Here is a 26,891-nt window from a genome sequence, read left to right on the forward strand (position 1 = left end):
TAAACCACCATTGTTTCATCTCAGCATGTGCATGTTTCACTCTGGAGCGCTCCAACCGAAGCGCTCTTCCAAACCCACGATAAAGGCCACTGAAAACTATCACACTATGAAAGATGAGCTATGTGAACACCTGGAAGAACAGTGGGAACGAGTCACCTATTACATGCCAAGACTTGAATCCTCATCAGGTGATGCCACATGCTTACAAGCTGCTCTGGAACGGCTGAACACAGCTCATGAAAGATACAAGAGACTGTCAACAAGGTGAAGGAAAGAAAAATTCTTCAGCTCACCTGTTGCCCGGACTGCTGGACCTTGCGGGTGCCTAGGATCCGTCGGTGAGTCCCAACCGGTTAGTGGATGAAGGAAATAGGAAAAATGATCCGGCACTGATTCTCCTTTTAAGATAAAATCTCCAAAGTCTTTATTAGAAATATTAAAAACATCGTGAAGGCCGAGTATGAATCTTTACATGGAAACTTTACGCATTTCGGACTACACCATAAAAACAACTAGAGTCCTTAATCATAAGACTTATGATTAAGGACTTTAGTTGTTTTTATGGTGTAGTCCGAAACGCGTAAAGTTTCCATGTAAAGATTCATACTCGGCCTTCACGATGTTTTTAATATTTCTAATAAAGACTTTGGAGATTTTATCTTAAAAGGAGAATCAGTGCTGGATCATTTTTCCTATTTCCTTTGTCAACAAGGTACATTACCTTTCTAAAAGACTCTAAAATTGATGAAGCTCTTTCAGACCTGAGCAAGGCAGAAGAGGTAGACAAGGAAAGAGATGCCAAGGTGCAAGATGCCATAGACAAGGCCGAACACCGTATCTCTCACCAGCAAGAAACCAGATCCCACCGATCAACCTCATCTAGACGTTCCTCTCGGTCATCCGGGTCATCATCCTCAAGAAGCTCAGCCCTGAGCGACAGGATACTAGAGGCCCGCATAAGAGCAGAGGAATCCAAGGTGAGACGTTCCTTCACAGAAAGAGAAGTAGAGGAAGAAGCCAAAAGGGCAGAAGCAGAAGCCCTTGCAAGAGCAGAAGCCGCTAAAGCAGAAGCCCTTGCAAAAGCAGAAGCCGCTAAAGCAGAAGCCCTTGCAAAAGCAGAAGCTGCGGAAGCCAAAAGGGCTGAAGCGGAGGCTCGGATAAAGATTCTTCGGTCACAGATGGAAGAGGAAGTTGCGCTAGCTAAAGTGAGACTACTTGAGCAAGCAATTGATCCAAGGTCCTGATCCAGCTCACTCGCCACCACTGGAAGCAGACAATTCAGTTGATCGCACAAGAGACTATGTACTGAATCAGTTACCTGTAGCAACCCCGGTTTGCAGTACCGTCCAAGCCGACAACACCGAAACCTCCAACTTACCTCTACCAGTGCCAGTGCCACCTAAAGCACCCAAGCAAATTAATAAGTCACCAAGAGGTGCCCTCTCAAACACAGTCACCACGGCAAGATGGCAACCAAGTGTTTCCTGACCCACTTCCACAGCTCAAGCAGCGGTCATCAGAATCTACAGAGGCTAAACCACAGCTCAACCCTGCAGCAACTACATTTTACCCGGGAACATCTCATCCATTCACGCCAGGCAGCCCATACGCCCCAGGGGCATCACGAGTCGTCGTGGCAACAAGTGGTGAGAAATCAGATATGTCTGAGTTTGCCAGGTTCATGGTGAGCAGAGAGCTAATCAACACTAGTCTCACGAAATTTGATGATCGTGCAGAGAGCTACAGGGCCTGGAAAGCAACTTTCAAGGCAGCCATCGCCAATCTCAACTTAACAGCAGAACAGAAGCTCGACCTCCTGATCAAGTGGTTGGGCCCAGGCTCTACAAACCGTATCAAGAGCCTCAGAACCGTCTATGTGGGACAAGCAGAAGCAGGTCTCGCTGCTGCATGGCAGAGACTGGAACGCACCTTTGGCAGCGCAGAAGCAATAGAGAAAGCCCTATTCAAGAGACTGCAGGACATCCCAAAGATCAACCTTAAAGAAGTTCACAAGCTTCAAGACCTAAGTGATCTGCTCATGGAGCTGGAGCTCGCCAAAAGAGATCCTCGTCTGTCTGGGCTGTGCTACCTGGATACAGCCCATGGAGTAAACCCAATCGTGGTGAAGCTGCCATACAGTCTGCAGGAGAAATGGGCAACGTCAGTCTCAAGGTACAAGAGTGCATGACGTCACCTTTCCCCCATTTATTCAGTTCTGCAAGTTCATCGACGAGCAGGCCCAGATGAGGAACGACCCCAGCCTCGACTTCCTAGAGTTCAACACTTCGGCAGCTGTAACATCATCATCATCATCAAGGTATGAAGGTGCCATACACAAACGCAGAGACATTAAGAACACTGTGAGTGTCAGGAAGACTGAGCTACCATCACCTGCAGCACGCACAGATAAACAGAACACCATCTCATCACGAGATAAGGCTATGTGCGCACTGGGAAATGGAATTTTCTTGAGAAAATTCCGCATGCTCTCAAAGATTACCGCACCCGCGGTAAAAAACCGCGGCAAACCGCACCCGAAAACCGCATGCGGTTTGCCGCGGTTTGCTGCGGTTTCACCGCGGTATTGTTCGCGGTATTGCCGCGGTTTTGCCGCGTGCGGGTTGGGATGTGCTTTATTGCATTCAATGCAATAAAGCACATTGAAAAAAAAGAAGAAAAAAAAAGTCATTTAATTCTGAGATAGTAGATAGATAGACAGAAGAATAGATAGAGGGATAGCTAGATAGATAGATAGATAGACAGACAGATAGAGGACAGATCGCTGCATTTCCCACGGTCGGCAGTGAGTTCACATTACCGGCCGTGGGAAATGACCGGTAATTACCTCTGCTGTCTGCTGCATTCATTCAGCGCTGTGTCTGTGACAGTCGCGGCTGGATGTAAGCAGCGCAGGACGTCGGAGCTGTGGATTACGCCGGAGCTTTGGTGCGGGAGGGGTTAATAAAATGGTGAACGAGGCTTGTTTGTTTTATTTAAAATTAAAGGATTTTTCGGTGTGTGTGTTTTATTCACTTTACTTACGGGTTGATCATGTCAGCTGTCACATAGACGCTGCCATGATCAAGCCTGGAGTTAATGGCGGCGATCCGCCATCATTAACTCCTTGTATTACCCTGCTGCCACTGCTACACGGCGGTAGGAAGAGCCGAGGACACGCCGGTGCTGCCGCATAATGCATGCGACAGTGCCGGGGCAGCTGCGGCTGATATTCTCGGCTGCGGGAGGTGGGAGTGAGGCGGGGGACATTACCCCTGCCCCTCTCCCTCTCCAGCCTGAGGATACCGGGCCGCCGGTGTGTGCTTACCTCGGCTGGACGGTAAATATGCAGCAGAGCCCACGTTCTTTGTTTTCTATATTTCTGTTTTCTTTCTATGTGTCTTTTATGTGTCTGTGTTCTATGTCTGTGATGTCTGTGTGTGTGTGATCTGTGTGTGTTTACTCTCTGCTCCGCTTCCTCTTCCTGTAATGACATCACTTCCCTGCAAAACCGCAGACAGGCGATGTACATTACCGGAGGTAAACCGCGAAATACCGCAGGGAATAACGCAGGAAAACGCAGTGAACCGCACAGAATTTGCTTCCTGCGTTATTCCCTGCGGGATTTCATGATTAACATTGGAGTCAATGGAGTGAAATCCCGCAGCGACGTGCGGAAAAGAATTGACATGCAATTGTTTTTGCTGCGGGAATCCCGCAGCAAAACATGCAGCTGTCAAATTCCGCCTAGTGCGCACAGGATTTTTTTTGCCCATAGGTTTTGCTGGTGATTCACTGCAGAGATGTTATGAACATTTTCTGCAGCGAAACATGCAGCAAAACCGCAAAAAATCTGCGGCAAAATCCGGTAAGTGCGCACATAGCCCTCAGTCTTTCAATCAAGAATGTCCCATCCATAAAAAACCGCATTCACTGAACAAGTGCAGAGGGTTTAGATCCAAAACCCTACAGGAGCGCAAGAAAGTCCTCACAGAGCTTGGGATCTGTTTCAAATGCTGCGCATCACTTGAGCCCACGGTCAAGGACTGTAAATCCATCGTCAAGTGTGAGGAGTGTCATAGTGAAAAATACGTTTCAGCCATGCACCCAACCCAGCTAGCTAGAGACACACCGGCTGCAGTCACCACCACTCCCACTCCAAGTCATGGCGGGGAGCCCAAGAATCAGACTGACACCACCACAGCCATCTCCTGCTCATGCTCAGAGGTATGTGGAGAGGGCCAAATGCAGAAATGTTGTGCCCGAATATGCCTCATCAAGGTTTATCCCGAGGGACATCCAGAAAAGGCAATGAAGGTGTATGCCATCATAGACGACCAAAGCAACCGGTCCCTAGCAGGAACCAAATTCTTTGAAGCCTTCGGAATTAATGGACCATCAGAACCCTACACCTTGAACACCTGCTCGGGTCGCATAGAGACTAGCGGCAGAAGAGCCCAGGGATTCATTGCTTCTCCTATCAATGGGAAGACTGAAATACCTCTACCAACGCTCGTTGAATGTGACCAAATACCCAGCCACAGGAATGAAATTCCTACCCCAGAAGCTGCATTTCATCAACCACACCTGAGACACCTCGCTAGTGTTATCCCACCTTTGTACAACAACGCAGAGATTTTACTCCTGCTCGGCAGAGACAACCTAAGGGTACACAAGGTGCGACAACAGTGTAATGGGCCTGACTATGCACCATACGCCCAGAGACTGGACTTGGGATGGGTAGTCATAGGAAATGTGTGCGTTGATCGATCAGAAATTGACTCCTTCAAGACTTATGTGCATGGAGATGGGCGCACAACCTGCTTAAAGCCATGTCCTCATCACTATGGAGTGAAAGAGAAGTCTCCAGACACAATACAGCTACCTGACATCGCTTCTTCTCTGCATATCGACAACTTGGGAAGATCAGTCTTTCACACAACCAAGGACGACGATAAAGTAGCCTTGTCAGTAGAGGACAGAGAATTCATCGGAATAATGGACTGTGAGTTTTCTAAAGACAAAACCAACCATTGGGTCTCTCCATTACCCTTACGATCTACCAGGGTAAGACTCCCAAACAACCGAGCTCAAGCTCAGACCAGATTTAACTCTCTTCAGCGTTCTATGAACAGCAAGCTTGCAATAAGAGAACACAGCGTCGCCTTTATGGACAAGGAAGTCTGCAACAACCTAGCAGAACCTGTACCAGCCGAACTGAATCCAGCAGATCACACAACTAGACCTACGTCTATAAGTTCTTTTGCTAACTCTTCTTGGCTTACAGGTCTAGAGTTCTTGCTGAGACAGTCAGAAGAAGGTGTCCAGGAAGCCTTCAGCATCCTAGATCCAGACAACGATCCAGATGTCCGAGCTGAAGTCAATACCCTGGCCACCAGTGCAGAAAAAACTTCCAACCTCGGTTGCCAACGTTTTGAACGTTTCTCCAGCTGGATGAGGCTCGTCAGGACTGTCGCTAGGTTAGTGCATATCGCCAGATGCTGTCGTACTGACCTTAAAAACAAAGACTGTCATCGCTGGCATGTCTGCCACAAAGCCCTTTCTGCTGAGGACATCTCCCATAGCGAGTCCCTCATAATACGCCACCTCCAACAGAGTGAATTCGCCATAGAATGGAAGTGTTTATACAACAAACAGCAGATTCCATTAAGAAGTCCTCTCGCCAATTTAAACCCAGTCATCGACAGTTTCGGCTTACTGAGAGTTGGCGGTCGTTTGAACCAGGCTCATCTTGGAGTTGCAGAACAAAATCCTCTCATCATTCCCAACAAACACCATGTTACAGTCTTGCTGATCCGACACCACCATGAAAAGACTGAACACCAAGGCAGGAAAATTACAGAAGGTGCTTTACGGTCTGCAGGCCTCTGGATTATTGGAATGAAGAGACGTGTAGCACAAATACTACACGATTGTGTGCACTGTCGTAAAGCGAGAGGAAAACAACTGTACCAGCAAATGGCTGACTTGCCTACAGACAGACTTTCCACAGAGCCACCTTTCACCTACGTGGGCCTAGACGTTTTCGGACCATGGATGGTGTCCACACGCAGAACTCGAGGAGGCCAAGCAAACAGCAAGCGGTGGGCTGTGTTATTCACCTGCATGAGTTTTCGAGCCGTTCACATTGAGGTGTTAGAGTCCATGGATACCTCCAGCCTAATCAACGCCTTGAGAAGGTTCCTTGCCATCAGAGGACCAGTGAAACAGCTGAGGTCTGACCGTGGAAGCAACTTCGTCGGTGCATGTAGAGAACTGAACATCGACACCAAACCTATCCAAGATCAGCTGGCAGAGAAAGGTTGCATCTGGATCTTCAATCCCCCTCACAGTTCTCACATGGGAGGCTCCTGGGAGAGGATGATCGGGATTTTACGCAACATCTTGAACTCCATGCTAATGGACATCAATTCCTCAAGACTCACACATGAGACTCTAGTCACTCTTTTAGCTGAAGTCTCAGCCATTATCAATTCAAGACCCCTTGTGCCGGTGACCATGGATCCAGAAACACCAACCATATTGACTCCTCCTATTCTTATTACCCAAAAAACTGACGACACGGTAATGCCCAGCGGAGAGTTCACCCACGCGAACACTTATCAAAAACACTGGAAACGGGTTCAATACTTGGCTGGCTACTTCTGGAACCGATGGAGGAAGGAATACCTCACCATTCTTCAAGGAAGAAAGAAGTGGCGACATCCCAAGCCGAACCTCAAGGAAGGAGACCTAGTCCTCATGAAAGATCAGACCACAGAAAGGACTGACTGGCCTATGGGACTAATTACTAGGATACTGCCTAGTCAGGACGGCAATGTTCGGAAGGTGGAGCTAAAGGTCATCAGGAAAGGTGAGACGAAGACCTTTGCAAGGCCAATCCACGAACTTGTTCTGCTTTTGCCCATAGAGAGCGTCCCTACAGGATGAACGCTACCGGACCTGAACTTTGAGCCATCCTTCTTTGTTTTGGACTCAATTGAGCTTGTTTTTGCATTTAACATGCCTTTCCTTTCAGGTTGTATTATGGACTCAATAGTGAAATCCCCAAAGTGAATTTCAGACGGGGAGTGTGCTGTTTCTATTTGTCTTAGTTAAAACTGTTATTTAATGTTTTTCATGCTTGTCTCTGCTGCCATCTACTGGTCAGACTTTTCGGCTCCTCTGTTTCTTTTGTCCAGCCCAAGGGAGTGTCTGATGACCCTCTTGCATCACATCCTGGTATGTTCATTCCAAACCAGAGTTTGTGAGAACAACATCCCTTATTGGATTGGAGCTACTAGGAGCAAAGTCTTCTGACCACATAGTAGCTTCAGAGACAAACATCACTGGAGAATTACAATGCCAAGTACTTCGATTACTGCACTCTGTATGTCCTTAACCTTTGGAGAAAATAAACCACCATTGTTTCATCTCAGCATGTGCATGTTTCACTCTGGAGCACTCTGGTCCTGTCTGTCCCACCTATAGGAAAAACGAAGGTAAGATTCTCACAACCTCTCACAACTACGCACCTTCCATCGCCTTTAAGTGGGGACAGAACATCCATCATGCAGCACCTCGCTTTCTGGCGGCCGGGTCACTCTGTCAGCGTCTGCAGGAGAAGGTGGGCGGGCCTGAACTAGCTCCGGCTGTCACATGACCGGAGCTCGTGCAGGCCCCGCCCACCTCTTCCTTCCTGTACCTGGATCCACCGCGCTCCTGTACACCAGACGGAGAAAGTGACTCCGGTGAGGCAGATAAGTATATGGGACCCTGCGGAGAAATCCGCAGGAATAATTGACATGCTGCTGATTTTTCCGCAGGGAAATCCGCATTATTTCCGCTGCGGAAAAATCCGCAGTGTGGGCACAGCAGTTCCCAAATGCCATAGAAATGGCTGGGGAGTAGCTGTGCTGCAGATTTTTGAAAAATCCGCGGAATTTCCGCGGCAAATTCCGCACATTTTCCGCAGCGTGGGCACATAGCCTTAAAGGGAATCTGTCATCAGGTTTTTGCTACCTTTACTGAGAGTAACATGATGTAGGGGTAGAGACTCCGAATCCAGACATGTATCAGTTAGTTTGCTGGGTGCAGCAGTTGTGGGACAATCAGAGTTTTTAGCTGTAGAATGAAGCAGAGTTGAGAAAGCTAACCCCACCCACACCAGGCACTCTATGTACATAGTCTATTGACAGGGAGCTGCTTATCCGAGGAGGGGGCATGGTCGGACAAGCAGTCACGTGAGCTCCAGAACTGGCAGTGATAATCAACTAGTGATAAAACCTTCAACAACAGCACACAGCCTGATAAGTGACACATCACTGAATTATGTGTTTTAGCCCCTAACTCATGTTGGATGATGATATTTCGTACATGCTCTCTAGATTATTATTATCCAATGTTCGCTGGTGGTGTCACTGTATTATGTTATCTATGTACCTCTATGGAAGTATTATTTCATTAATAACCTACTACGACCTGGATATTTCAGCATCACTCCGCATTCCAATGTTACCCCAGCAACAAGCATATTTTTGTAGGAAAGTCCTCCCCATTACAATCAGATTAACCCGGTGCTAGGATCTGCCCAGTTCACTGTATAAATAGTGGTTGGTTTATGTCACCATTCTGTGCAGATGATGAGGGAAAATGCTGAAACACTGGAGTCCATCTCCGAGGATATAAGGACTGGACCTCAGTTAGACCTCCGCCGCCTCAAAAATGGGAATCCCTTTGCACATTTGTATGGTGTATATAGAGCTTGGGTGGGTAGTGTGCTCTTGCATGGTAATGCATTTGCGTCCTGTTCTCTCGGTTATGAATAACGAGGCTATAATTTCTCTCAATCCTTTTTGAATCACCCTGTATTGAAAAAAATAATAATTTTGCCTGGAGTTAAATAATTCTGTGAATGTCATCAGTGTCTAAGTGATGGTCTACGGCGATGAAAGTCCCATTCACAATGCAAGACAGACTGTCAATTGTCATCTACTTATCAGAAATATACCCCGACCATTCTAGTGGCAGGGCCTCCAGGTAACACAGGATGAAGGAGGGAGTCTGGATGACTCAAAAACCTCACCAAAGCAGTTCTTTCCCTGAAGCTATCTATTGACAGACATACTTCAGTCTTTACCAGGTCCTAAAAATCTCCTACGTCTTCATATTTAAAAGGAATCTGCGAGAAAGACCTTCATTAAGAAATCAGAGGTTGAAATATTTCCAGAAAAACCTGGCCAATCAGTGCTGCGTCACACTGAAATTTGCGTTTTATTCATATGCAAATTCACTTTGCAAGTGCACTGCTGGGTGTATAAGCGCACTTGCAGTCATTGGCTCCACTTTGCTTCGCCCCGCCAGGACCACCCCCGCTTCAGTTAGGCAATGGGTGTGACGACATGGACTCTGAATGCCTAGCATGGGATAACTTTCTTAACATTCAGCCAGACATGAAGACAGTTTGTTTATAGATGGGGGATAATCCCTCATTGTTCTACAAGACTCTTGGGAGTTTAGTATTGAAGTTTTTGTTGACTCATGTAATTGTTTTGGCCACTGAAGACCAGACACCCAGATAACTCAATTATGCGAACTTCCCATTGTATTACTAAGTGAATTTCTAGATGTTATGTAACTTACCTGTCCCACCCTTGTCTCTGGATATTTGAATACAGCTTGAAATTCATCGAATTAGAGAAGCAACCTTGTACAATCAATCTGATAAAGGCACATTATATCGTAAGGGAAGGCTATAGCTATAAAAGGGGACTTCTTGGAGTCACCAGGGTGGATGGATGTTGGATGATCCAGTCTAAGCTCTTAGGAGCTGGCTAGGGGATCAGAACTAGGATGCCTTGTGGACTCGGTCTAGGGACTTTGGCTCCGACTAGAGGATCACTTGGCTACAAGGCTTCAATCTAGGGACTCTGATTTCGATTGGAGACCGTACCACAGTCTAGGGATTTCGACTCCGGCTGCCAGGATTATATCACATCATACCAGAGACTACTTAAGGAAGAAACCCAGGTTGGGACAATTTGGTCACCAGGCTACAGACTTTGCAGACCTCAGCTTCCTAAATCTGGCGTTATTCCATTCTTGGTGGGTGCCCGCCGAAAGCGGGGTGCTGCTGGATTGGAGTAAGTAGCCCTGGAAGCTCTGAGGCACGGACCTTCTAATTTCTGGTGAGCCAGCGGAAGGGGGAGACTCTGTTGCCTGTTACATTTGTGTGTTTTGCTGGTTATGTGCTATGTGCCGTTAATTGTTTGGGGATCCAATAAAGTCTTAATATTGTGATTCCCTCATCCTGTGTTGTCTGAGTAGTGTTCCACCCACGGTTAAGGAGGTCGACGTTCAGTTGGGATGAGCCCTGGGCCATGCTGTCTTTCTAAAGGCGGCCGAGCCAACGGACGAGAGCACCCACTGACCTCGTGTCTCCACAATGGGGATACCGCCTCTGCTGCACAACTTCACCTCTGTTCTCCACTATCAATCAAGAAGCAGTGATGGCAGGGAGATGCGAGAAGCCAAGGACTGCAAGAACACCTAAAAGTGCACTTACCAGGCTAGTTTGTATATGAATAAAAGATTAATTTTGGTACTACGCAGCCCAGGGGCAATAAAATAGGTATTGTTGGAGATGTTTCACTCTACACTACTCTGCTCTACCTTGGGTTTGTGACTGAAAATCTTACTGATAAATTTCATGTGATGACTGTCACAAGGTGGCACTAGACACTATTTGCATACAGTAAATGGAAAGGTAGTCAGACAGGCCGAGATCATATACCAGGAGGGCATGACAGTACACGGGAGGCAGACAGAGACGAGGTCAAAATACAAGCTGAAGGTCAGGGTTCCAGGAGAGTACACACAAGATACAGGGAGCAGGCGGGGATGTGGTCAGGAGTCAGGGGGAAGTCCGAGGTCAGAAGCCAGGAAGTCACAGCAGAAACAGGGGGAGACAGGCAGACACTGGTCAACAACAGTCCGGAGTAGAGAGACCAAGATCTGAACACTGAGCACCACGGGAGCCAACAGCACAACTGAAACCAGAAAGTACGACTGGCGGCATCCTGAGCTAACACGCTCCCTAATGAGGCAGAGCAATCACCGGGAATGAGAAGCATCTGCGAGAACTCCTCCCAGGACCAGCGTGGAACCCAGTGGTATGAAATAACCAGCAGAGCATTCATCCTGAAAACGCCCTGCACCACAAGCAAAAATATACTGGCTCTGCAGGAGAGCATGGGAGAACAATACAGAATGTTCTGCACATAGGAATTGTGACATTCTCTTTATATAATCAAGTATGAAGAAACATTTTAAAAACTAATAAACAATAATTGCGTCCATAGAAACCAACCTAATCATACACCAGTCAGCATTTCTAAAAGTGCGACAGAAGCAGAGGGCATCGGTTAGCTTCCTGAGGGCAAATCTACTGATTATCCGCCTCGGAATAATGTCTTCCTTCCTAAATCCTGACTATGAAGTCTGAAAGTCATCAGGATGTAGACGATGGGACCTTCTCTCCATGTGAGGTTTACACCGTTTTCTAACTTCAATTTCATGTCGCAGTTCTGTTTCATTATTAATGCATAAAATATTCGCAATTTAAGGTAGATTGGTGGCTTTATAGATAAAAGGTAGGGGCCTATAATGCAAGGCTGTGCCCTGGGTGCTGCATGCAAAAAAGTCTGAATCTCAGCCATTCTCTTATTTGTCCCATCTTCATTCTCCAGGAGCGCAGCACTCCCCTGCCTCCCGGGAAACTGTGGACAATGCGCTCCTGATAGGTAAAGATGGTTGACCTCGGGGAGATCAACATCCAACACCGCAGAGACAATATCACGTGTTTCTCAACGCAGTGACACTAGAACAAGACCCCCTGGGAAAATATGCAAAACAAGAATGCTGCGGAGACACCATCACATGTTTCTCAACGCTGGCAGGAAACTAGCCAGGTCTTTCACCGGGAAGGAACAACCACGGGAAGGGCAGTCTCCAGTCAAGGAAACCGCCTATACCAAACATGGTCTCCATCCACAGACAGCTGTTTCGGGGTATTTGCCCCTCTACTAGGCATTGCTCCTACTAGCCAGTTTCCTACTCCACACTGATGAGGGGCAAATACCCCGAAACAGCTGTCTGTGGATGGAGACCATGTTTTGGCATAGGCGGTTTCCTTGACTGGAGACTGTCCTTCCCATGGTTGTTCCTTCCCGGTGAAAGACCTGGCTAGTTTCCTGCCAGCGTTGAGAAACACGTGATGGTATCTCCGCGGCATTCTTGTTTTGTAGTGCGCTCCTGATGACTGACAACTCGGACCAACAGGATAGGTGAGCCGCTCGTCTGAACTGTGTGCTCCTCGATGCTGTAAACAGAGATAGTTTTGCCTCTGCAGCATTAAAAGAAACATCAAATCCAATGATACAGACAGCATTGGAGCAGAGTTTGCAATTGTATAGCAAGGAGCTTGCACGCTCCGTGCTGGTTGGTTAGGAGATTTATCACTGCTGATAGACTTCTGAGGTGGCCGGTAACCTAGGAAACCAGCTTTACACAAGGGAATTAAAAATATCTGCGTTCTTGAGAAGATTTTTAGAAAGTCATGAATTGCAAAGTTGCTTACTTTAGCAACCCATTTATGGAAATTAGAAATCCCCTTTAAGATTCAGAGCTCTAGGGCTGAAAAATAAATGTGTGATCTGGCAGTAGTTCCTAGTAGTCTAACTTGCATTAAAGCAATTGTTCAGGATGTTAGAAAAAAAAACCTGCAACAATGAAATAAAAAATAAATAGCCATGTATTGTATGCCTGTACAATCCGCTGACACCAGTGATTGTTTGTAGGTCTTACGTGGGTGTATGTGATTTAATCACTGTAGAACAAGTAGATAAAGACCAGGACAACCACCAAAAAATTGGAAATGTAGGTGAGTATTCACACTGCTGCTGTTAGGATTGTTTTTTGTTTAAACCCTGGATCACTCCTTTAACAAATTCTGTTTCTACCGGACAGCCAGTCCCAGGGCGTAGATGTACAGTCCTGGCCAAAAGTTTTGAGAATGACACCAAAATGATATTTTCACATGATCTGTTGCCCTCTGGTTTTTAATTGTGTTTGTCTGATGTTTACATCACATACAGAAATATAATTGCAATCATATTATGAGACCAAAAGGTTCTATTGACAGTTAGAATGAGTTAATGCAGCAAGTCAATATTTGCAGTGTTGACCCTTCTTCTTCAGGACCTCTGCAATTCCCCCTGGCATGCTCTCAATCAACTTCTGGAGCAAATCCTGACTGATAGCTGTCCATTCTTGCATAAGCAATGCTTGCATTTTGCCAGAATTTGTTGGTTTTTGCTTGTCCACCCGTCTCTTGATGATTGCCCACAAGTTCTCAATGGGATTAAGATCTGGGGAGTTTCCAGGCCATGGACTCAAAATCTCTATGTTTTGTTCCATGAGCCATTTAGTGATCACCTTTGCTTTATGGCAAGGTGCTCCATCATGCTGGAAAAGGCATTGTTGGGCGCCAAACTGCTCTTGGACAGTTGGGAGAAGTTGCTCTTGGAGGACATTCTGGTACCATTCTTTATTCATGGCTGTGTTTTTAGGCAAGACTGTGAGTGGTGCGATCCCCTTGGCTGAGAAGCAACCCCACACATGAATGGTTTCAGGATGCTTAACAGTTGGCATGAGACAAGACTGGTGGTAGCGCTCACCTCTTCTTCTCCTAATAAGCTGTTCTCCAGATGTCCCAAACAATCGAAAAGGGGATTCATCTGAGAAAATGACTTTACCCCAGTCCTCAGCAGTCCACTCCCTGTAACTTTTGCAGAATATCAGTCGGTCCCTGATGTTTTTTCTGGAGAGAAGTGGCTTCTTTGCTGCCCTCCTTGAAACCAGGCCTTGCTCAAGCAGTCTCCGCCTCACAGTGCGTGCAGAAGCACTCACACCAGCTTGCTGCCATTGCTGAGCTAGCTCGGCACTGCTGGTAGTCCGATCCCGCAGCTGAAACAGTTAAGATACGGTCCTGGCGTTTGCTGGTCCTTCTTGGGCGCCCAGGAGCCTTTTTTGGCAACAATGGAAGCTCTCTCCTTGAAGTTCTTGATGATGCGATAGATTGTTGACTGAGGTGCAATCTTTGTAGCTGTGATACTCTTCCCTGTTAGGCCGTTTTTGTGCAGAGCAATGATGGCTGCACGTGTTTCTTTAGAGATAACCATGGTTAACTGAAGAGAAACAATGATGCCAAGCACCAGCCTCCTTTTAAAGTGTCCAGTGGTGTCATTCTTACTTAATCATGACTGATTGTTTGCCAGCCCTGTCCTCATCAACACCCACACCTGTGTTACTGCAACAATCACTAAAACAATGTTAGCTGCTCCTTTTAAGGCAGGAATGCAATGATGTTGAAATGTGTTTTGGGGGTTAAAGTTCATTTTCTTGGACAATATTGACTTTGCAAGTAATTGCTGTTAAGCTGATCACTCTTTATGACATTCTGGAGTATATGCAAATTGCCATTAGAAAAACTTAAGCAGTAGACTTTGTAAAAATTAATATTTGTAGCATTCTCAAAACTTTTGGCCATGACTGTATGGTATTTTTAATGGGTTAGTGATCAAACTGACTTCTATTACACAGTATATTTTGGGGGTTCCAGAGCTGTAGGTAGAACTGGATAGTGGGAGTCATCTCTGCGTTAAAGGTGTTTTCCCACGAACAATGTTCATTTTAAAGTTGATTTAAATCAATATATCTTATAATAATTTATATAATTGGATGTGTTTAAAAAAAATTACTTAACTTTATTAAGCCTCAGGCCCGGACCCAAGTCAAAGCCGCAGCCTGTAGTATGTATAGCCTAAGTAGAAGGGCCCAGCTATGTCGCTTCAGCCCCTTTAGTTTAGTGCTTGTTACCACATGCGTAATTTGCATGCGATGCGCTTCTCGCGCATCACATGCAAATTAGCCATGTGTTGGCAGCAGCGGAAGTGGGGCTGAGCGAGGCACATCATCCTGCGGCCCAGGGTGCAGCAGCGTGATGAGGTCATCATGCTGTGACCTTATCACAATGATGCCGGCAAGGAGGAGGCGAGAACATAGTGGGCAAGATAAGCATTCCATGGAAGAGCTGAAGACAGGGGTGGAACGATCGCAAGAGTCGGGAGTGATATGAGGCCAGCCATGGGTGGTAGAGGGGTCCACCAACCCCGACCCCTGCTTCAGCTGGATGTTCGTCCGAGGGCACACATCCAGCTGAAATGCATCGTGGTGCAGAGAGGACGTTGTGCAACATTTGAGCCGGACAGAGCGAGTAAAATGATTACAATTTTTTTGCGTTAGAGACAAAGAAGATATATTTACCAGGGTGGAGACGTATATACCAGGAGGGGCCAAGAATGGGGGAAATATATACCATGAGGGGCCCATATATACTGTAAACCAGGAGGGGAAGATATATAACAGGAGGGTCCCAGGAAGGGAACATATATACAAGGAGGAGAACTTCTACATATACCAGGAAGAGGGCACAAACCAGGATTGGGCCATATATACCAGGATTGTCCCAGGAGGGGGAAATATATACAAGTGGGGCCCAGGATGGAACATATATGCCAGGAGGGGTACATATATACTAGAAGGTGGATATATATACCAGGAAATGGACATATATACCAGGAGGAGCCCAGGATTGAACATATATACCAGGAGGGGCCCAGAATGGGACATATATATCAGGAAAACGCCATATATAACAGGAGGAGCCCAGGATTTGACATATATGCCAGGAGGGGCCCAGGATCGGACATATATACCAGGAAAGGGACATGTATACCAGGAGGAGAGTAGGATTGAACATATATACCAGGAGGGGCTCAGGATGGGATATATATATATCAGGAAGACGACATATATAACCAGGAGGGGGACAAGTTTAGCAGGAGGGGGACATATAGAGGGGCCAAAGATGAGAATATATACCAGGATGGGGACATACATATTTATATATAAACTTGACTTTTATTGATACAAAACATTTAAGGCTGACCAAAACAAAGGTTAAAAACATGATTGACAAGAGAAAAAAAGTGGATGTAATAAGAGGATGGACATAACAAACCAGTACATATCCTCAATGAAGTAAGAGGGCCCTGAAATTCCTGGTGGCAGCCCTGTATATCTGCCCCCGCCATGTACTATTTACAGTTTAATGGCAGTGTCTGGCCATGTTTGGAACACGGTCTGATCATACCACATCTCTTGGGCCGGGGAAGAAGCATTAAAGTAAAGTATACAAACATTACAGAACGTGATCGCAAATTATTCTTTTTAATTTTCAAAAGCAGGAAGCGAAATTCCTTACTTCAAGAAAAGAATCAGATACGTTCCCATGCTGTAATGTCTGTATACTCTTTTCCATCCTCCCCTGACCAGGAGCTGTGGTATGATCAGACGATGTCCCTGTACGGTCAGACACGGCCATTACACAGTACATAGCAGGGGCGCATATATAAGATTATCTCAGCACAGGAACATTTTTTTGAAACACATCCAATTATAGAAATTATTATTATTCCAAGATCTATTGATTAACATCAACTTTAAAATTAACTTTGTTTGTGGAAAATCCCCTTTAAATGGAGTTTTCCAAGTCAAATTTTAACTTGAAGTCTAACATTGGGTATCCTAGCAGCAGAGGGGGGTAAACGGACAAATCCAGACATGGATGGGTGCAAGCAAAAAAAAAAATTCAATAAAAAAAAAGTGGTTTATTGCTTCAAAACACGAGACAAGACAAAGTTTTTCCATAGGGCTTGAAACTGGCTACGGTATATAGAAGTTGAAACGTTGCTGTCTCATCCCACATGTTTTTAAGCAATAAACCGCTTTTTGTTACTGGATTTTTTTGGGGAGTGCTGCTCAGTTCTACACATCGGATATCCTAACAGTGTGCAATGGATATATTGATAGGATTTTGTTCTTTCTCACTCTCCTGGTGGTCGTCACAGGACTGCTAATGTAACTTGCATTCCTGCGGTCATGAACAGCGCTTTCTTTTTCAGCTTCTCTCAATGCTCTCTGAATGAATTGCTTGGATTTCTCCTTTACACCCAGTCTCTTTTTAATATTGATCAATGTGGAGCAGAAAAATACGTGACACTCACCACTGGTTCTGATTAAAAAATAGCACTTTATTGGGACATCATGTGCAAGATGTGGAATAAAAGGAGCGACAGCCGTTTCGCATGTCACCAAGCTTCTTCACGCTCACAAAAACAGAGAGCCAGAAGAAGCGTGGTGACAGGCGAAACAGCAGTGAGTGCTACATATTTTTTTGCTCTATTTGCGTGAAAAAAATGATGCTAAGCATGACATATAATGCTTCATACCTGAGAAATATCAGATTCATTATGTGCTATTTATTTGCTTACTATAAATTCTGTGTTGACTATGCAGCAATGTCGACGAACAATATTTTTACTCCAAAAGTCTTTAATAGTGAACTCCTATACAGAGAACATGACACCTATGGAGAGCGCTGGCTTAGATATGTGCTCACATGGCTAAAATATTCCTCCAGTGAATAGATATCACATGCTCCCCTGTTTTCAGGGTGTACATTCTGGTCATATCTATAGTAAAGCATTGTTAGCAGTCAGTGTTAACCAAGCTGATGTTAATTGTTAGCTGGAGCACAAAGGAATAGGTGAGGATAGCAGAGAGATTAATGGAGAGGGGAGTAACTTTTGGCAAACCACTTTTCAGTGAGTGGCATCTTCCTAGATGCTTGGCTACCTGAGGACCACCAACAACTGGAGTGCCAACAGTTACCCGCCGGCGGGGCAGCAGAACTCGGGAGCAGGGGCTGTTAGTGTGACAAAGCTGCTACTACACCTTTCTGCACACTCATATCCACAGCGTGTGGCGCCCTCAGTTCAATGTAGAACGTCTTGTTCTTTTCATACTCCTCGTCATCAATTACTCTGATCTGAATTGTTTTGCTGTGGATGGAAAAATAATAGGTGTCAAAAGAAAAAGCAGAAGGAAAGAAAGAATAGAAAATGTAAGCTTCATTAGCGCAAAGTCTCTAAACAGCAATAAAGAGATTAAACGGGAAGTGGAGGCTGTAGTTATCACAGATGGAAAGATCGCTGGATTTTAAGTTTGCAAGCATAGTCTTTTATTAGTTGAGTAGGGCACCCATATTACCCCTTCTTCATCGGTGTTAGGTGACTGCTACTAAGGCAATATCTCTGTAATACCGTGTGCTATATAGATGATTTTTGTACAAAATAAAAAATGCTTTGTATTTTTTTTATCTTTTTTTTTTACCTAGTCAGACACTGTGCAAAAATGTAGTGGTTTTTTTTTTAAGTTTATTTATTTATTTATTTATTTTATTAAAGTTGCAATTGATTAAAGGGAACCTGTCAGGTCCAATATGAACTGAGAACCACGAGTAGTTCTGGGCGCATATTCGTAATCCCAGCCTAAGGCTATGTTCACACAGGGCTTTTTTGGTAAAGCGGGCTTTACACGCTACGACATCGCTAATGCGGAGTCGTTGGGGTCACGGAATTCGTGACGCACATCCGGCCGCATTAGCGATGCCGTTGCGTGTGACATCGATAAGCGATTTTGCATCGTTGAAAAAACGTGCAAAATCGCTAATCGGCGACATGGGGGTCCATTCTCAAATCTCGTTACTGCAGCAGTAATGATGTTGTTCCTCGTTCCTGCGGCAGCACAGATCGCTGCGTGTGACACTGCAGGAACGAGGAAGCTCCCCTTACCTGCCTCCCGGCCGCTATGTGGAAGGAAGGAGGTGGGCGGGATGTTACGTCCCGCTCATCTCCGCCCCTCCGCTGCTATTGGGCGGCGGTTCAGTGACGTTTCAGTGACGTCGCTGTGACGCCGCACGGACCGCCCCCTTAGAAAGGAGGCGGTTCGCCGGTCACAGCGACGTCGCCGGACAGGTAAGTATGTGTGACGGCTGTGGGCGATGTTGTGCGGCACGGGCAGCGATATGCCCGTGTCGCGCAACAGATGGGGGCGGGTACCCACACTAGCGATATCGGGACCGATATCGCAGTGTGTAAAGTAGCCTTAAGTTTTTGCTGCTTTTTTTAGCTGAAGATTTGCCTTGGTTTTATGCAAATCCATGCTAATAAAAAGCTGCTTTTTACAGTCCCAGCAAAGCTATAAGATTTCTGAAATCTCATGCACACACACACACACACACACATTAGGTTTTTTTCCTGACTGTTTTGTCAAATACCTGCGTTTTTGGTTAGATTTTTAAGAATGAGCATGTCAATTCTTTGCTGCAGATTTGCTGCGTTTTTTCATTGATACAACCAATTTTGTAGAAAAAAAAAAAGCTAAACATTCGCACCAAATCCGCAGCAAAAACGTCACTAAAAAACGCATGAAAAACGCAGATGACTCAAAGGAGATTTCCTGCCACAAGATAAGGTTTTGGTCAAGAAAACTTACCAAAAAAATCCTGTGTGAACACAGCCTAACTGTCCTGTTATCTAGTATCATAAATAAAGGGATCTTTAGAAAAAGTATGTCTAAAGATCCTTGATAATATGCTAATGAGGCCAGGGACTAGTCGAAAGGCTAATTAGTTCCTTTGGCTAGTCGGCCTTCTTAACATGTTAGCACACCCCTTTGGGTGTTCTAACCTGCTAATTAATGTGGAGTGTCAGGGACATGGTCGCTCTCACCTCTCTGCTGCCATGGCTGGTTTTCAGCTTAGAACGTCCCCGCACTTCTGGTCATGAACACTACACTAGTTTGCAGCCTGGGCGAGTACATGCAACTTCATAGTATGCATGACCGGAAGTCCGGGACTTCTGATTATGCAAACTGAGCCGAAATCCAGGGTCAGGTGCGGTGGCAGCAGAGAGCGGTGAAATCGACCATGCCTCTGACGCTCCACGTTCATTAACATGTTAGCATAGCCCACAGGGGCGTACATAATAGGGGGGCCAACTAGCCAAGGGAAATAACGCCCTTGCTCTCATAAATAAAGTCCCTGCTCGCATTAGCATATCATAAAGGATCTCTATTTATCCATGCTAGTGTATACAGGGACGGTTAGGCAGGGATTAGCAATATGCACCCAGAACTGCTCGTGGTCCTGGGTGCATATATTGCACCTGACAGGTTCACTTTAATTACCTGCAAAGGTCAAGAAAACAAAAATTGTGTCCACAATGGCAAATAGGTGGTAAATGGACTTAGAAGAAGGTGAAAATTAAGGGAAGAAATTGGGACAAATCAAAACTTGCCATAAAACTAGACAAAAAAAAGCACAGACAATGATGCATAGTGTCCCACCATTAGGCTATGTGCGCACGTTGCGTACAGTCACTGCAGACATTTCTGCAGCGATCTGAAGAGCACATGTGCGCTTTAAATCGATGCGGAAATGTCCGTAGTGAAAAAAAAAAAAAAGCCGATTCCATGCGCTCTGCCTGCAGCTCCTGCCATAGACAGAGCAGGGGCTGCCGGGAAAGCGCACGGAAGAAGTGACATGTCACTTCTTTGAACGCAGCGCTTCGGCAGCAGCCGAAGCGCTGCGCTCTAAAACGCCACGTGCGCACGGCCCCTGCACAATCTCCATAGACTGTGCAGGGGACGCAGTACGCATGCAGTTACGCTGCGCTACAAAGCGCAGCGTAACTGCATGTATTTACGCAACGTGCGCACATAGCCTAAAGCGGGCTTTACACACTGCGATATCGCCTGAATTTTGTCGTTGGGGTCACGGTTTTGGTGACGCACTTCCGCAATCGTTAGCGATATAGCTTTGTGTAACAGCGTTCAGCGATGTAAAATCGTCGCAAAAGCGTGATTTATCGCTAATCGGCTACACGGGTCCTAATTCCCAAAAATCGTTACTTCAGCAGTAACGAGGTTGTTCCTCGTTCCTGCGGCATCACACATCGCTGCGTGTGACGCCGCAGGAGCGAGGAACGTCTCCCTACCTGCCTCCCGGCCGCTATGCGGAAGGAAGGAGGTGGGCGGGATGTTACGTCCCGCTCATCTCCGCCCCTCCGCTGCGATTGGGCGGCGGTTCAGTGACGTCGCTGTGACGCCGCACGGACCGCCCCCTTAGAAAGGAGGCGGTTCGCCGGTCACAGCGACGTCGCCGGACAGGTAAGTATGTGTGACGGCTCTGGGCGATGTTGTGCGGCACGGGCAGCGATATGCCCATGTCGCGCAACAGATGGGGGCGGGTACCCACACTAGCGATATCGGGACCGATATCGCAGTGTGTAAAGTAGCCTTTAGGCTCTGCCTTGTGATTTAGTGTTAAGACCACTATTAGTAGTTATATTGTAGCAATACTTTGCTGTACAATTATGGATAGTAACTTAGATCGGTTTTATATATCTGCAGGGGTCCAACATTTGCAGTCATAGTAAAATATTGTCCTATTTCAGCCTTGTGAAAGCAACTTTAGATTGTCAAAACACAACACAGATTTAATGTGGGATTCGACCAATAAGGGTAAAGAGCATTCGCCATAAAATAAAAATTCAGGAGCAACTTTTATTAGAGCTCTGTCTTGTGCACTTCTTCTGTTTTACAGATCCGCTCCTATTAATTGAAAAGATGATGATCAAGTATGAAAACTGAGTGGCCAGGAGGTCGTCTCGAAAAGCAGCTTCATGAACACGGAAAAAAAAGGCAAAAACCATACATAGGGTATTTTCACACGTGGTGTAATTGCAGTGTTTTACAGTACCAGCATAACCCATGAGACTTCGGATATATCATGCATATGCTGGGGGGGTTTGCAGCGCATATTTTGAGCCCTGTTTTGTTTTGGACAAGACGCGGCATGTCAGTTGTTTTTCCAGTGTTTTATCTATTCAAATGATTGAGGGGAAAAAAGTACCGCATTTTTCGGACTATAAGGCGCACGTAAAAGCCTATGATTTTCTCAGAAATCAAAAGTGCGCCTTATAATCCGGTGTGCGTTATATATGAATACAAGCGAGCATTATGCCTCCTGTTAAGAAATATGCTTACTCACCAAAACTGGTCGCTCCACTACTGGTTGACCAGATGGGCGGCACTGTTCTTCGGGACCGGCGCCTTTTCTTTCGGCCATCTTGCTCCTCCGTCTTCTGAAGCCTGTGTGCGTGACGCGGCCACGTCATACACACTCGCGGGCACTGAGGTCCTGCGCAGGTGCACTACAATACTGTACTTTTATCTGCCCGGACCAGGGCAGATCAAAGGGCGCCTGCGCAGGACCTCAGTGCCGGTGAGTGTGTATGACGTGGACACGTCATGCACACAGGCTTCAGAAGACAGAGGAGGAAGATGGCCGAAAGAAAAGGCGCCGGTCCCGGAGAACAGCGCTGCCCCTCTGGCCAACCAGCAGCGGAGCAACCGGTTTAGGTGAGTAAAGTGATTTTTATGTTCTACAGCGCGGCCTGCGCTATTATATACAGCATGTTAGAATGCTGTACATAAGAGCAGCGTCGGATTGGCTACCGGAGGAATCTCCAGTAATGCCAGGCCTGGATTCAGGTACCTGCATTGCACTCCGGAGCTCTCACCTGAGCTCCGGAGTGCAGCCTAGACTGCACCGCGAGCGCCGAGTGATTGAGTCTCCGGCGATTGCGGTTCAGTTCATGACAGCTGCAGATATCCCGGGCTGATCTCCGGTGCTGTCACCTGAACTCCGGATTGCACCTCGGCCTTTCCGCAGCTGTCATGAACTTAATGCGCTGTGGCTTATAATCCGGTGCGCCTTATATATGAACCTAGCCGCCTTAGCAGGTTCTCATTGCTAATGCGCCTTATAACCCGGTGCGCCTTATAGTCCGAAAAAAAAAATTAGAAAATGCAAGTAAAAATGCTTAAAAATTGTGTTTTTCCTGTCAATACTCTGGTTAAAAAAAAAAATGCAATTATGCAATGTGTGAACATATCCTTAAATGTATCTCCAGCTTTTTGTTACCATTTGAAGGTCATATAAGGATCTTATCATGTATTCCTTAATTGCAGTCTTTCAGTGTTGTAATCTGAGGCCAGTGTCACACTTGCGATTGCCTCGCGTGTATCTAGGGCGAGTCTCGCGGTGCATCGCCCGTCATGGACTCACACTCTCCTCACAGGAGCGTCTCAGCTGCATAGAGATGCATGCAACTGTGAGGAGAGTGTGCGTCCGTGACGGGCAGCACAGGAGGACGTGTGCCATCCATAGGGGGCCATGGGCCGTACAGGGGGACGTGTGCCATCCATAGGGGGCCATGGGCAGCACAGGAGGATGTGTGCCATCTATAGGACACCTGTTCCAGCTGTAGGAGACATGTGCCATCTATAGGAGATTTGTGCCCGCTGTAGAGGACGTGTGCCAGAAAAAGGGGACGTGTGCCATCAATGGGGGACATGTGGCATCACTGGGGCACGTGTGCCAGCACAAGGGGGCTATATTCAATATAAGGGGGCCATATCCAGATTAAGGGGGCTAATTTTAGCATGGAGGGGTTATGAGGGACATATACGCTATATGATTTGTTAGACGGACACTGGCATTCTAAGACTGACCCCATTTAACATTGAGAAAAAAAAAATCTCTTTTCCTTCAGGTGCGTCTTATAAAGCGAAAAATACGATATTTAACTTTTTTTGCACAAACCTTGATATCATTGTGGTCCGTTACTCCTGCCCTATAAGAAGTTGCTGGCAGATCTGCATGATCAAAGTGACCGGTTCCTTTAAATTTAGTAGATCTATATGTAAAATAGTCTTAAAATAAATGTGAGTATAATCCTTTATTCAACTTATAAGAAACTAACAAAATTCCTACAGGTTCTCTGCCTTTCATCATAGCGTTATGCCTTAAGCTAGAGACAGAGAACAATAAAGGGGTTGTCTAAAATTAGTAAAAAAAAAAAAGTTTGGTTTATTTTCCTAGCATCAATGCCCCTTCTTGTCCAATGCCTGATCTGTAATACCTGGCACAACACACGAGTGGCACTGTTTCTAGGAAAAAGAAAAAACAGATCCTTTTTTACTAATGTCAAAAAAACTCTAATAGATATCATTACAACCAACGCATGGTTTATAATTAACAAGGTTTCCAAAAGTTCCATCCAAATGTTTTTCCTGGCTCCAATATCTTAAAGTACAAATCCTTTTGTGTACTGGCAAGCCTCAACCGAGCCCACAAGCCAGACAGCCGGTAACCTCCATCTCCTAATCCAGTCTCATAGGGAAAAGAACTTGCGAATACGCCAAGGAGCCAACAGAAATAAGCTGACTTCACGATCTGCGGAAAATGTAAGGCACAGAGGAGAAAATGAGCCCGGAGGCTATTATTACTGATGGTGTTCAGTTCCCAGTAAATGGAATATATGGTACCAAGACCTTCTTTTGGAAGAGTAGTTATAGTGCTCCTATAAGAGGTCTTCTTTTTGGCTCTTCTATGGGGCTTTCCATCCTGTGTGTTAGAACCAGGTGTGGTTTAGCTTATTTTCCTGGTACTAAATATGGCTCAAATTTCTAGAGAAAACACCATAAGACATCAATCATATGGTCCACATTTTGAGATCATTAATTTTTATAAGAGACCATACCCCCATAACGTGGTGGTGGCATGTGGAGTGGCTATGCCTGTGTAGTTGCAGGTCTTGGGGACATCGTCTGGCCTTCAACCAACCTCCATGTGCATGAGACCTGAGGGACAATGTAATGAGTTGACCCTCTTCATTGGATTGCAACCAAATTTCATTTTAAGGGGAAGAATATAGAGTAATCAATATTTTCAATTAATAGAAATAATCAGGTTGCTTGCCGGTAAATTCTGAATGAGGCTCAAGTGTTAAGCCTGGTCTACCCACTAGAATACTAATATTGTATTTCAAGGCGCGAGTCTCTTGACACTTCTGTTCCAATCTCACAGTTTCTGCAGAAGACAAGAGTCCTTCATATTTCATTATTCCTCTAATGGAGGAATCAAGAGACACAGTTGACGCAACATTTGTAACTTCTTTTAATTAATTCCGACTTTAATGACAAAACTTCCTGATGACTGAGACTACAGGAACTCTTTCAAGTCTTGAATATCTGAGATGCTTGTCAAGACTGACTCGCAAACAATCAGCAGCGGATGACTCCACAACAAGCAATCACATCCTGTAATCCTCCTATTGTTTATCAATCAAAGTCCTTTTATTTTAGTCCTCCTTCTTTTCAATATCTCTTGCATGCAGAGCGGTATGATTTTCTTTACCGCAGAAAATGTTCGGATTGCTATGCTAGTCCTGGAACAGTGTTACCCGGGGTCAAAGCCAAGGTGGGCATCTTGATGCCCCCTCACCATCATGCCCTAGGTCGTCCACCAGCTACACCTCTGGTAATGCTTTACATTTCTGTAAAGATTGATAAAAAAAAAAAGTGACCACACATGAGGCTACACAGCACCTTGCACCACCACCATGCACATTGACAGATGTAGCCTATCGCATAAATGGTAAATACAATATTGTGGTGACAGCTCATTCCTCTTGGGACAGAAAAGTCTGGTGTTGATTTTTAGAGTTGAGCGGACTGGCAATAATTCGGGTCCGGCGGATCCATCGTTGATCGTCAAAGAAGTCCGGATCCGATACGGAATCCGGACCAATGTATGTCAATGGGGAGCGGATCCGGGATGAGAGAGAGAGGAAAGAGAGAGGGGAGAGAGAAAAAAATAAATAAATTAAAAAAACGGATCTGGATCGTGCACCCGTAATCCCGGGTCGGACTCGGATCCAACGCTCAAACCGCACAGATCCGGATTTTGCGGATCCGGGTCCGCTCAACACTATTGGTTTTACTTTCCCCCAATGGTCTTCTTTGTGCTGTCCAAACACTTGATTTCTGAAAATGCTGCTCCTTCTGATACAAATGTCTTTCACAGAACAGGTTCTTACCATTTTATTGCAAAGAGGATGTGCTCGTTTAGGACTGGACCACTTCTCTCCAAGAACTTCATATCCACTGCATGGGCTGCCTTTATGGGATGCAAGGACTCTAAGGAGATGGACTTGTGGTCATGTACCCTCCTGAGACATAATCACGTTATTGTCATGTAATGTGGTGTGAATTATGTCTTGCGTTATTGTGCAAGTAATGTGGCAAAGTAAATTGTGATATGTAGTAGTGTTGTGTGTGCTATACTTACAGTAGGATCAGAGATAAAGGGATATTGTTATCTGAAAGACCCTATCCCAGGAGTGTTCCTGAAGCAGGACTTTATCCTTTTTCGTTGCTGTTTTCCCGTTTGTCTTTCCTTGTGTCGTATTAGTGCAGCGGTGGGGCTAGCGTCCCTCACCTTCCAGCACACTAGCCAGAGCATCTCCAGGGTTTCTCAGGGTCACAGGTTCCTGATTGGCAACAGTTGAGGAGACTGTGTAGGGTCAGCTGCAGGTGAGCGCAGGAGGTGTCCTATCTACCCCTCTCACTAGTGCTAGAGCCCTCCTTTGTTATAGTGTCCCTTGTGTTCCCCCTTACTAGTGGTATTGTTTGTTGTCTTTTTGTGGTGCGTCAGGTTCACTGTTGATCTGAACGCATGTGCCACACTTGTCATACCTGGCAAGCGTGATAGTAATACCCCTTTAAATGTTGGAACTAGCCCATAATGGGAGTGGTTAGATGCAGGGAATGGGACGGTTATCCGTGAAATATCAGATAGAGCCCAGCATATGACTAGAGAAGACCTAAGGCCTGATAACCCGCATGACGTGGGTGTCCCTGCAGCTAAAGGAGACTGGAGCCATGGATAGCATGATCTTGAATATAGAGCAAAAAAGAGGTCACCAGAACACTGAGTGATCCAACAGACTGGTCAGCAGACT

General features: G+C 45.8%; 1 protein-coding gene across 9 annotated transcripts in view; it reads right to left on the reverse strand.

Annotated features, from left to right (window-relative positions):
- Positions 1-26,891, reverse strand: part of SLC8A3 (solute carrier family 8 member A3) — a 489,560-nt gene that overhangs the window by 113,868 nt on the left and 348,801 nt on the right. For 3 of the 9 annotated variants that reach the window (XM_075329952.1, XM_075329950.1, XM_075329945.1), the window contains exon 3: positions 17,914-18,020. The exons of the other annotated variants lie outside the window; for them this stretch is intronic. In XM_075329952.1, the coding sequence (XP_075186067.1) occupies positions 17,914-18,020 (107 nt within the window). The remainder of the gene's footprint in view (positions 1-17,913; positions 18,021-26,891) is intronic. 9 annotated transcript variants of the gene reach the window in all.

This window comes from Anomaloglossus baeobatrachus, chromosome 12 (genome assembly GCF_048569485.1).
Source record: "Anomaloglossus baeobatrachus isolate aAnoBae1 chromosome 12, aAnoBae1.hap1, whole genome shotgun sequence".
NCBI classification, from domain to species: Eukaryota; Metazoa; Chordata; class Amphibia; order Anura; family Aromobatidae; genus Anomaloglossus; species Anomaloglossus baeobatrachus.